This window comes from Oncorhynchus mykiss, chromosome 4, assembly GCF_057628025.1.
Source record: "Oncorhynchus mykiss isolate SJ-2025 chromosome 4, ASM5762802v1, whole genome shotgun sequence".
Classification (NCBI taxonomy): domain Eukaryota; kingdom Metazoa; phylum Chordata; class Actinopteri; order Salmoniformes; family Salmonidae; genus Oncorhynchus; species Oncorhynchus mykiss.
In genome coordinates, this window is record NC_143025.1 from 45714192 (window position 1) to 45727667 (window position 13476).

The window sequence follows — 13476 nt, forward strand, 5'->3', positions numbered from 1 at the left end:
TTTGTGCTGTAATAATCATGTTTTAACTATGACCCCTAAAAGTCCTCAACATGAGCGTCAGTCAGTAAGCTCCATAATATCAGTCGTGATAGGAATTGTTAGCTAGATGTACAAAGAATGCACAGGACACAAATAGAACATTTTGGCATAAGCTTTTAATATTTTTATAGAGTTTTTGATGTTTTCTCTTTGAATTGGATTTGCTTGTTTTTCCAGTTAATTTTGTGGGGTTTTTTTTCTCGTTTTATTATTCTTGTTTTATTTTCCTATCTGCAATGGAGAAGAGTTTTTCAGTTTAATTAGCATTCACTTTCAAACTTTCATACTTTTAATAATAGAACTGTGTTTAAGTCTCTTTTTTCACAAACTTGTTTGTTAAATTATTACTGTTTATTAATCTTTTTTTCTTTACACGTTTCAAAAATATAAAAAGTAAATTATAAACATTCCATTGAAATATATTTTATACAGTTCTTGATTCTTTTTGTTTCTGTGTTATGACATTAAAATTGTATCCAGTATCAGTCTTTATAGCATAAACCCCATTCAGTGTTATTGTAGTAGCCTTCTCTTCTTCCATCTCTGTCTTCCCTCTCTTTCTCCCCTGATAGGAAAGTGGCATGGCTGCACCCAGTGCCTTATTCCCTTAGCGGTGATGTAGTCACAACAGTTGGCAGGACCAATAGAAACATTAGCTGCATTGGCGTTAGTAGTGCAATGTTCTTTCAAATGTAAAAATCATAACACAAATTGCAACAAAACCACAAATCAGACAAAAGAGTAAACAAGTCACCAAATGATAAGAAAATAAATAAAAGCACCAAATAAGAAAAAATAACAGATAAAAATGTAAGTAAAGCAATGATATTGACATATCTGTATCTGGAGTGGTAGATTAGTAGATAAATAATCTACTGTTATAGACAGAAGTGGTAACAGGCAAAATTATATGTAGAGATGTACAGATGCAAAAGACAGATGGACCTGTAAATATGTAACAGAATGGACAGATTGGCGCTATGCTACTAGCACTGCTGAGATATCCCGGACTGTTGTATGTGTATCAGGAAAGATATCGGACTCATGAAACTGAGCCTATTTCACCCCCCAAGTGCAATACACAGAAAGATAGCCAGTGTATTTCTACCAATTCAGTCAAGCCACACTGCAGTAAACTAAAAATATAACAAAAAAATGTACATAATAAAAAGGGATATAGATTTCTTTTTTTAAGAGTATGTTTCAGTTTGCATACCCCCCCCCCCCCATCCTCTCACCACTGGCTGACAGAGAAAGAGGAAGACAGAGATTGCCGGCGAAAAGAGAGTTACTTCATTCTGGCCATTCACAAATAAGTCACCTTTTTTTTCTCCCACGCATGCATTAGAATTGAACTTCAAACAATATGTTAGAAAAACACAAGAACAAGGATGCAAAAAGAGCTTCTTCCTCAAACATGTGTGGAGGGAGAGAAAGAGAAGGGGATAGGAGACGGGGATGAGAGGGAGGAAGACGTCGGGAAAAGAGAATATATGACAGTGGGGTTTCTGGCTTTACTTTGCTCCTCTCTTGATATGTTTTGTATTTGGGATTCAAGTAAAGTTACGCAAGTGTTGAGCTGTCAATCCTCTAAAGTGGGTGTGGCCATGTTCAGGAGCTGGATCACACACACCCCCACCTGCACAACGTGTCTTCAGGTAGCCCACACACACAAACACAAACACACACACACACATTCATATTGACACACAGTCAGACTCACAACTGTGGTAGTACAGCCATTCACATAAGGTGGCGGTTATTCACAGTATATTCACCACCTGTTTTGTGAAAACCCATCCCAAAACTCAGATACTAGATGTGTGTATGCATGCTATAAAATCAAGATGAAAACATTGAGGTTTTTTTGTGTGTTCTTTTTTTTTTTTTGAGGTGGTAAGGTTACTTTGACAGTAAGTTTAGGTAAATGGCATTGGACTCCCCCACAAAATTGAGGGTTTGGAAGAAATTATTGCTCTGACAATATACACCCCCCCCCCCCCCCCCCCCGACATTTTAAATGGAACGGTCTGTGTGGGTTGTGCTACCAGAAGGATGATGGGGGGGGGGGGGGTATGATCCATTCACCTCTGTCTTTAGCTGTACCTAAGCCAGTTGTGCCCATCCCCTCTTCTTCCCATCCACCTTGCACCCGATCCCTCTCCTTCTCTACCCCACAAACAATAATTTCCATCTTCAGAATGAAATGTCTAGTAGTGATGCATCCTTCCATAATCTCTGATTACTTATGTCTCTATCATTTCAAGTCATTTTTTTGGTAACAAACATAGTGCCATAATACACTTTTTTGGAAAGGGAGAGAGTGAAAGAAGGAGTAGGTGGGAGTTGAAAGAGGGAGAGAGGGAATGAATATGAAAGGGATGGGAGTCGAGGAGAAGGAAAGTGGGGAGGAATCAGACATAAGGTGATGAATGACAGAGATCCAGTGTATCAAATGAAAACTGCGAGTACAGGGACATATCCTGAATGGCAAACTCCAGGGTAGACCCAGGGGAGACCCCTGACCCCCCTATTCTAATTACTTTAACCCCCACACACTTCAGTAAACAATGTACCATGCTAGATATAGTAGCTGCCCCTTTTTTTCCACCATTACCCTGCCCCATTCTTGCCCTCCCACATAACAGACAGACCTAACACACTGAACTCCTTTGGCACAATGAAACACTGAAGTATAATCATATGCTACAGTCAAACTCTTGCATAGGTAGTTGCTCAGTTCTCAGTACAGTTAGCCCCCAGCATCTCTGGAACATCATCAAAATCTTCATCATTGCGTAATAACAAATAAACAAACAGAAACAAAGCAACAGTTTTGGCAAGTGAACACAAGTTAACACTCATTTGAGACAAAAATATAAACTAGCAATATGCAAATGAATGTGACCCAATTTGTATTTGACACGGTCAATGAATGTGACCACAAACATAATTAACACGCCTCCTCCATTGTAACATTAAATACCACCCTTGAGATGAACCCTGCTCTGCTGGCACTCGGCTAGACCAGAGTGTCACCAGAGACGAACCACGGCTCAGATGATGACACTCTTCACTGGGGATAAACTACATCCCCCGCAACGCACTGGAGCCCAGTAGAGGGCGACAACGAGTAGGCTACATCAGCAGCATATTATCCAAACTCTGATGTAGGCCTAGCTAGGGTTTGCGGTGACTGGCGAGATATGACCTATACATACAGGCCTAGAAACTGAACATAGCAACATTAGTTTTCACTTGAAAATAAACATGGAAAAACAGGGGGAAATAAAACCCCACAATCTGTTGTTTAGCATGCGGTGAGGTGCCTGGTGTGATGCATCCAGCCATACTGCAAAACAGTGGAGGTGGAAGGTCAACATGAGCTTTTGTTCATCAACAGAAACAACAACAATTCATCTAGATAAGCTCAATATGATAGCATAGATAGACCGTTCGGCATTCCCTTCATGCATATTTGAACAGCAGTTTTCCTGGAAATATGCTATCCCCACCTGAGGAAATGGAGCAAAGATGGCTGCTTCACCAATGCAGGGGGCACCAGTATGTGTAAAACAAACACTGTTGACGTCCCAAGGGCTGTAGAGGGGGATTATGTTAAATGCCACAATGACACGTTATGCACATCCCTATAATCATGGAAATAGGCCTACAGTACATTATGTCATAGCAGTACAAAGCTATGCATCGTACAGCTACAATATCAGGGCTGAGCTAATATGACACTATCTGGCCAGTCAGTGCAGTGCTACAGGTGATAGCTAGCTACAGTGTTATTGGGCTACACGATCCAATCGATGTAATTTATTGTATTAGGTCATCGCGAATCTCGTTCATTTGATCAGATACTTTCTCCCATTGCTCTGTAGGCAATTAGCCTGGGGACGGTGTGAGGTCTGATCTCCGCTAGGTATCGCTACACTGCATTAGTTAGCCGAGACCTTATAGAGTCTACAACCGCGTCCCGGTGGTGAAGCTGCCATCTCCCACCTTGAGCACGAGACTGAAAGAACAACAACAGAGTCCATCATGGTCGTATTCATTAGTGCACACCGTAGCAAACAGCTTTGCAGTGGAAAACGTGTTAGACAAGTTCAGGGATAGTCCCTCCCGTTCCGGGCAGTTTGCTTCCGTTTGGATCCTAGTGAATATGACCCATCGGATCTGAGTACAGTCCAAATAAACATAGTTATACAGACAGACAGTGAAGAGGGGACCTGGATGGACAGTGGGGTGGAAGACAGAGAATTGGCAGCAGGGGACACAATCAGGGCGGTAGGACCAGAGAGTGAGAGCAGTAGAAAAAGAAGTAGCAGAGCACAAGAAGAGTAGTCATCAAAGTAGTAGTAGAGTAGTTGTAGTATCAGGGGAAGTTCATCGCATAGTTCATCTCTGGTAGATTTGGTGGTGTTTGTATCTTATTTATCTAAGAAAACATTGTTCAATGTGTATCTTGCAATCCTATATATTTTTTTCGTTATTCCTTTTTTATTATCCCAAAACAAAATATAGATCTTTTTTTTTAATATAATCCTGCTCTTTTTCTTTTTTTTTATTAGTTGCATATAACATAAATATTTTTTGTTTCCTCTCGATTTTGTTCATTTTTTCAATTCCTAGCCCTCTTTTTTTACGGAGGGGGTGGGGTGAGGGCTTGCAGAAGTAGACTCATGCAGAATAGTCATGCTGGTAAACAAAGGAATAAAAATGCATTTTCACTTTTTTTCCCCGGAATTGTTTATCAAAGTTCACCCTGTTCCCGCTATTTTCTCGCACTTCCTTACGAATCTTTCTGATCCCCCCCAGAGGTGCAGTGCTCTTTCTACAGAAAGAAGAGCGACCTTTACAGTAGCCACTCTCTCCGCGAGCAGTTGACCATTTGTTATCTTGACACTTGCAAATAGTTACCAATTGGATATTTTTGAAAAAGGTTGATGTGACAATGATTGTTTTGATTGTTTGGTTTTAAAAAATAAAGTCTCTCTGGTCTCTCTCTCCATCCTTTTGTTCTCTACGTTTCGTTCTTCAGGTTTTTTTTTCGATCATGCCATGCAGTTTGCTACGGAAGAGGAGCAATGCTGAGATGCAGAGGGGTGTAGATAAAGAGAGGGGGAGATTGAGAGCGAGAAGGTGAGCGCAATGTATGTCCTTGTTTTCCAGCAGTCGCTTCCCGTTCTTGGCATGCGCGTTGCGGATGCTTCCAGTGTCTCTCTCCTTTGGCGTCCTCCTCAACTCTTCAGCACACACACTCTCACCACGCGCACACTGGTTTTCTTTAGGTCCAAATCCTTCAAAGTGGTCGATGAGTAGATCTGTTAGGGTCAGCCGACACACTCTCATGGAACACGCGTCAGCATCAGTCAGTCAGGGAGTGTATCGTATTTCAGATCTAAGCACAGGTTTATATGAAATGGCCAATGGCCTGGTATACTATATGCCTGGTTGCTCTACAATTGGGGCCCATAATTCAGTATCTTCTGAAGTGTGTCTCGTGTGAGAGGTAAGAGGAGGGCTGTATAAATCGATGAAAACAGTCAAACAGGTGTGACTGACTGAACATAAGAAGGTAGTGTCACCATAGCGGGCTGACTCAAGAGTCACTGGATGCAATGGTTGTTCAGCCTCATAGCTTTGCATAGTGTTTGGCTGTAAAACAGTACAATTACTGTGATGTAAATGTATTTGGCCGTTGGCTAGCACCTGGCTCTCCTTTTCTGTAGTCACATCCACGCTGACTATGTTGAGTCATCTCAGACCACTGCAGTAGCTTGTTTATAGCCTACCCTACTGTACGTCTTTGACGTCTTTGAAGTACTAAATAGGAAGATTTAAAAACAATTTAATATACTGTATCTGAGAGCCGGTAAGATGTCATTTGTTTTTGGGAACATTTGACAGTGGTTAAAAGCATACATGGTCTATGACACAGTAGGATGACAACCAAGTTGTGGAACACTGTCCTACTATCCCATAACCCTTTGGCTCTTTCCTAGGGGCATTCTGTTCTATTGTTTGTTTCTTTTATTATTTGTCTGGGATTTCAATGTCAATGACTTAGTATAATAAGACTCTGTAAAGTATGCTGACATAAGGTATGTGTTTCAGTGTGATGCTTTTCCAGGTACTCAGAGTCACTGTAAGTCTGTCACGTTGGTCTGGAGTTTTGTGTTCTAAGGGATGGTGCTGACTGAGCAGTCCACAGGAACGAGTTGGTCTGGAGTTTTGTTTTCTGAGGGATGGTGCTGACTGAGGAGTCCACAGGAACGAGTTGGTCTGGAGTTTTGTTTTCTAAGGGATGGTGCTGATTGAGGAGTCCACAGGAACGAGTTGGTCTGGAGTTTTGTGTTCTAAGGGATGGTGCTGACTGAGGAGTCCACAGGAACGAGTTGGTCTGGAGTTTTGTTTTCTGAGGGATGGTGCTGACTGAGGAGTCCACAGGAACGAGTTGGTCTGGAGTTTTGTTTTCTGAGGGATGGTGCTGACTGAGGAGTCCACAGGAACGAGTTGGTCTGGAGTTTTGTTTTCTAAGGGATGGTGCTGACTGAGGAGTCCACAGGAAAGAAGGATGCTTCTGGTGTGGAGGGATGAACAAATCTTTTTGACTCTCTTTGTCTTCTATCTATCATCCGCTCATCATCACCTTCAGTTCTCTCTTTCTTTCTTTCGCTCTCTCTCTCCTTTTTTCTTTCTCTCTCTCTCTCTCTCTCTCTCTCTCTCTCTCTCTCTCTCTCTCTCTCTCTCTCTCTCTCCGGTTACGTATCCCTTCAGCCTACAGTGAATCCAGTAGGGAGCTCTGGGTGAATTGTGTCCTAAGGTTGTTCCTCTTCTTGGACAGAAAGGGTAATTTTAGAAACTCAACACTGGAAAAAAAGAGGAGAGAAACAAGGAGAAGAATCAGTGGAAGTTCCAGCAAACCTTGAAAATCAACCAGCTACGACTGGATGTTTAAAAACCTACATGATCCAGGGTAGTTTAGTTGATATGATTAACCTAACATGAGCTTGAATGGGAGTTTGAATTCATTTCACATTCTCACTTGTTTATAGTCACGTGTTTGATTCTATGACTGGATGGGTTTAGTTATGATGAGTACAACTGTTCAAAGCAAAGCAAATGAATCAACTGATCGATAGACGATAAAGCAAACAAAATACCTGTTTTTTGCAAAGCACATCTGGCATGCATGTACACAAAATACGAAAAAGGCAGAAAAACCTGTACGTTTTGCACAGACACACGCACAGACACCAATACAATTGGCGTGGGTGGTTTCAGTTCTTGTGGGCTGTTAGGTCTGCTGGTGTTTGTCTACCTCTTAATTCATTGGTTAGTCATAATCCAATAGGGTGCTTTTCCAGGAAAGAGGACAGAGTCAGTGATTTTGGAGGTCAATCCCATACAGGACTACAGCCCACCAGGAATGTTAGTTTAGCTAAACACAGACCAAGAACTGAGAACACTTCAGAAAGTATTCATACCCCTGGACTTTTTCCACATTTTGTTGTGTGACAGCCTGAATTTAAAATGGATGAAATTGGGATTTTGTGTCATTGGCCTACACACAATCCCCCTTAATGTCAAACTGGAATGATGTTTTTAGAACAAATTACAAATTAATAAAAAATGAAATGCTGAAATGCCTTGAGTCAATAAGTGTTCAACCCCTTTGTTATGTCAAGCCTAAATAAGTTCAGGAGTAAACATTTGCTTAACAAGTCATGTAATAAGTTGCATGGGCTCACTCTGTGTGTAATAATAGGGTTTAATTATCTGTAAGGTCCCACAGTCCGAGTAGTACATTTCAAACAGACTCAACCACAAAGACCAGGGAGGTTTTCCAAATGGGTAGATGGTAAAAAAAAGACATTGAATATCCCTTTGTGCGTGGTGAAGTTATTGACTACACTTTGGATGGTGTGTCAATACACCCAGTCAGTACAAAGACACAGGGATCCTTCCTAACTCAGTTGCCGGAGAGGAAGGAAACAGCTCAGGGATTTCACCACGAGGCCAATGGTGACTTTAAAATGGATATGATAGGAGAAAAGTGAGGATGGATCAACAAAATTGTAGTTACTCCACAACACTAACCTAAATGACAAAGTGAAAAGAAGGAAGCCTGTACAGAATAAACATATTCCAAAACATGCATCCTGTTTGCAATAAGGCACTAAAGTAAAACTGCACAAAATTTAGCAAAGAAATGTACTTTGTGTCCTTAATACAACGCGCTATGTTGTGGGCAAATCCAACACACACATCACTGAGTACCACTCTTCACATTTTCAAGCATGGTGGTGGCTGCAATCTGGTTATGGGTGTGCTCGTCATCGGCAAGGACTAGGGAGTTTTTTGGGGGGGATCAAAATAAATGGACTGGAGACACTGGGAGACAAATTCACCTTTCAGCAGGACAATAATCTAAAACACAAGGCCAAATATACACCGGAGTTACTTGCAAAGACAACATTCAATGTTCCCGAGTGGCCTACAGTTTTGGATTAAATTGGGTTGAAAATGGCTGTCTAGCAATGATCAACAACCAACTTGACAGAGCTTGAACAATTTTTTAAATAATAATCTGCAAATATTGTATAATCCAGTTGTGCAAAGCTCTTAGAGACTTACCCAGAAAGACTCACAGTTGTAATCGCTGCCAAAAGTGATTCTAACATGTATTGACTCATGGGATATGAATACTTATGTAAATGACATATTTCTGTAAGTTATTTGAAATGAATTTGCCCAAAAAATCTAAAAACAGGTTTTCACTTTGTCATTATGGGGTATTGTGTGCAGATGGGTGAGATTCTTTATATTTAATGCATTTTGAATTCAGTCTGTAACAACAAAATGTAGAATAAATCAAGGGGTGTGAATACTTTATGAAGGCAGCCTACAGCCGACACACACACACACACACACACACACAGATAGGCAACATGGAGGAAAAAATGAGACATGAAACAGGGCGAAGCACGGAATCACAAGACACACACGCAAACACAAAACACAGTTACACACACACACTGCGAAAACACAGCACGCGAAGCACAGAGCGAAACAGCACACAGAAGACAAAACACATTCTTACACTGAGAAGTGATCAGCTGCCTTCCTCCTCTCATTTAGTATTTTTCTTTCTTCCTCAAACTGTCCTCCATTTCATGGTTCTTCCTTTGATGACAATCCTTTTTTAATACACAGTTCCTACTTCCCCCCCAAAACATCATACGTAATGTCGGACAGTCTTTCTGTCCATTTCCTATCCTCGGGAGACGTTTGTAATCCACCTTTAGGGAAGATGGAACTTTAACGTTTATGGTGGGGGTTGTTTCATTTTGGGGTTTTGTAATAGAAGCAGTAGAGATAGCACATCTCAAAATACCAATTAAAAAAAGAATAAGAGAAGGTGGAGAGGTGGAGATGGGGTGAAACGTGTGTCGGAGGGAGAGGAGAGTGGAGGGACAAAACAATCTCAGAATCACATAACAGGGTACATAGGTGAGCTGGGATGAGGTCATACAATATTTACAGGTCCATACATACAGTAAAGAGGAAGCAAAACATTTCAAACCTTCTCTCTGTTCGGCTCTGATAGACATTACGTCTGGAAGCACTGATTTAAACCAACATAGAGAGAAATATACCTGAGTTGTGAATGGAGGGAGACTGACGAAGAGGGAAAGGGGAAATGTGGAAAAGGGGGAAGACAGAGGTGTAGTCAAAAACATTGCACTGATGATATTATTAAATTCATTTTTACGTCAGTTGATGGCTAGACTACAAACATCCTCCATTTTAGCATCTTAAAGTCATTCTCCCTTCTTAGGATTGGTTAAAAAGTGTCTGAAGAACATCTTCCCAGAGTTTTTTTTTTTTTTTTACCTGCAATGATTGAACAAAAACATGCTTTGATACATAGACCTGAACATCACTCTACTAACTGAAACCACTAACTAAACCATCAACTTGACCGTCAATAATGAGCAAAATAACCACCTATCACAACAACCTCTACTGATCCATTCTAGAATGTCACATGCTCGCCTCGTACTGCTTGTCAAAGAGCAGCACCCTCCTGTCCCAGTGACAATGGGGGAAAAGTCACCACCAATCGGTCACAGGCGTCAATTCAATATCTATTCCACGTTGTGCCCAGTGGGCATTGACTATTCCTATTCCCTATAATAGGGCTCTGGTCAAAAGTAGTGCACTATATAGGGATTAGGGTGCCATTGCAGATGCAGAAAAGCACTAAATAGGGAGCAGGGTGCCATTTCAGATGCAGCAAAGCACTAAATAGGGAGTAGGGTGCCATTTCAGATGCAGAAAAGCACTAAATAGGGAGTAGGGTGCCATTTCAGATGCAACCTAAGTTTAAAAAATGTGCAGGATGCAGAAGGACCTAGCATAAGTATTTTTGCTCAACAATGAGTCGTGTATCTGTCTGTAGCCTACGGTTGGTTACGTGTGAATTCTACCTCCAGGGGGGAAGTGTAGTCTATTTGTAGATTGTTAGTGACAGTTAAGGTTAATTTTGCTATCTGCTTTGACTCAATATGTGTCATAAACTAATAACCTGTAACCTTGGATATGATGTGCATTTAAATGCTACTTCGTTTTGCTACACCTTGTGGTTACTTATTATCAAAAGAAAGGATCACTAATAATGCAAATGTTGTGTGAGCTTTCCCTCCCCATAGGGGAGGTTAGGGGAATTTGGAACCTGCTCAAAACTAGTAATTTCTGTTACTTTCAAACGCTAAACCCCTAAATGTTGGGTATGTACTGTACCTCAGGATATTTCAAGCAAGAGGGGGCCAGGACAGGATGGATTGATGGAACAAGAGAGAGGGAGAACAGAGAGGAGTGAAAGTGATGAAGTGTGTTGAAAAGTCGGTGAGGTTTGGGTGGGCTTTGGCCGATGTGGTTTCACGGAGGGACATTTTGAGTTTTGAAGACGTGTTTTGATTAACGTGGAAAAAGGAAGAAGTAGATCATTTTTTTCTCTAGTATTAATTCACAGTTACTGCTTCTTTTTGCATATACCTGATAAGCACTGGGCTCTCAGAATAGTTCTCTGTAAAAAGATAACAACAATTATAAATCATAAAGTAATTATTATTACCAGTTAGTCTGGTAAGGTCTATAAGAAATAACAGAGCAGCTACACAAGACCACTGGTTACCCTTCCCCATCGTTAAAAAATACAACTTTCCCAAACCCCCTCCCCATTTGGGTACCAATGGTCTCTTCCACCCTATAACATCTTAACATGCATATATATAAACTCAACTCTTCTCAGACAAAACTGTGAAAGGTGAGTGCTTTCCCCCCCGTAATAGCATGCTGTTAGTCTATATGTTGTGTATAGAAATATACACATTCATATGCACTTAATATATACAGTAAATATATACACAATCATTAAGCTCATGATCAAATCTGATGTCTTCTCAAATCACATTTCCTTGATTTTGGATATAGACATATCAATTCCTTATTGCTTGCAATGGAAACCCCATGCAGATTGAAATAAGTCAAAACTTTACAACTGTACAGAACATTTGGACCAATAACAGGTATAAGAAGAATTCCTAGAATTAAAGAACAAACACCCAAAGCACTAGATCAAGGGAGAAGACAGCGGAGGAAGGGAGGGATGTAGGGATGAAGAGAGAACATTAGAAAATATTGATTTGGTAGTTTGTAGACTGGTGTCTGGGTGTCAGCAAAACCATATATATGGAATATATGTATACTACCATATATAACTAACTATATGATCATATTTATTACTCTGGGTGTAGAGTACTAGTGCAAGTTGGGGTGAATTCCATTTATATTATATCAACTCTGGAGGTGAATAAAAAATGCAAACCATGAATTGAAAACAATCCGACATTTAATATAACAAGCAATTTTCAATTAATTAATTGAGATTCAATGCATCTCCTGAATTGACTGCAATCAAAATGGAATCCACACCAACCATAGTTATAGATCAAGCTGTCACCCTCCCTGACACTCCCACCTCAAACTCAACACAGATGAAGGCTTTTCAGATTCTCGCGCACTACTATTAGATTAGCATGGTCCCAGATCTGTTTGTGCTGTCTAGCCAACTCCCATGTCATTGGCAAGCTAATGTGACAATGAGTGACAAGGACTTGGTAATAGAGCACGAACCGACTGGCCATCAGGCTACTATCGGATAAGTACAGATATGAAGTGCAGATATGGAGCTATGTCATGTGACTCACGACAACAGTTCATATTCTAATCTAATAAACGTTAAACCTCCTCACAGCATCACTTGAGCCTGTAGAGGATACAGTTCTCATCCTAATGAGTCTTGAGCTTTGAATTATCTAACGGTTTTCTCTTATTGTATTTTTTTTGTTGCTTCGCTCGCTTAACGAGGTTGCCCTAATAGGCTTTTTAGCTTAACGCTATCTAGAGTGTATACAGTCCACACCTGTATATGGCTAATGCTAATGTTGGTGATAGAGAATGCACTTTCTGCGAAATGTGAAAAGATGTCACCTTCAGTCCTTACACAACCCTCTGTCTCTAGTGAGAGAGGAGCAGGTGGCAGAGTGAGAGATGAGGAGGGGGAGAAATGGGAATGTCAAACCAAAAAAATCACATAAAATCAACCGGACAAATTTCAAGCAACAGAACTGGATGCAACCAGTTAGAGACATAAGCATTACCTTAATCCATTGCAACATTCGATGCCAATAAATATCAATAATAAAATCGACGGTAACATCGGAAAATACAAAAATAAACATTTGTGTAAATCAACCGCTTAAATGAAAAATATACAATCCATAAGAATGACAATAATTGAAATGTCGACATTGGGTATATCAAGATAGGATGTTTTTAACGTTGTCACTATAACCTCGTCATCTTCTACATTTCAACAAACAATTTCAAAAGAAATCAGGATTTTAAGAAGTTTTGGTCTCTTTTTTTTTCTAATGACTGGTATGGAGAGAAAACATTTGTCCTCCTTCAACACTTAATTTCCCCCCCCCCCCCCCCCCCCCCAGAAAACAGTGAGAAAGAAAGGAATGATCTGTAATTCTGATGAATTGGCACTCTTGCATCTTGGGCCAGAGGTAGATGCATGTCTGTGCACACAAAACCACACAACTCCCATGTGTGCCACAGATATACAGCATACAGCACATCTCCATAGGATTAACTATACATAGATACAAATATATTTCTATACATTGCATATTTCTATATATGTATATTGCCTTTTTTGTTCATTTTGTCATTGATTCGTTCTGTTCTTCTACCAAGCGCTGTCAGTCCATCCTCCATTCACGGTGCCCTCTTTTTATGTGAGGTGCGATGGTTCAGCAGCCAGGACCGGGAGGTGGGGGGTGGGAGGTG

At 40.6% G+C, this 13476-nt stretch overlaps 1 protein-coding gene across 1 annotated transcript in view; it reads right to left on the reverse strand.

The window, feature by feature from the left end:
* Window positions 1-4528: 4528 nt before the first annotated feature.
* Window positions 4529-13476, reverse strand: part of LOC110521873 (voltage-gated potassium channel KCNC1) — a 155933-nt gene continuing 146985 nt past the window's right edge. Inside the window, exon 4 of the mRNA XM_036968949.2 lies at window positions 4529-6920. Within this exon, the coding sequence (XP_036824844.2) occupies window positions 6907-6920 (14 nt within the window). The 3' untranslated portion in view covers window positions 4529-6906. The remainder of the gene's footprint in view (window positions 6921-13476) is intronic.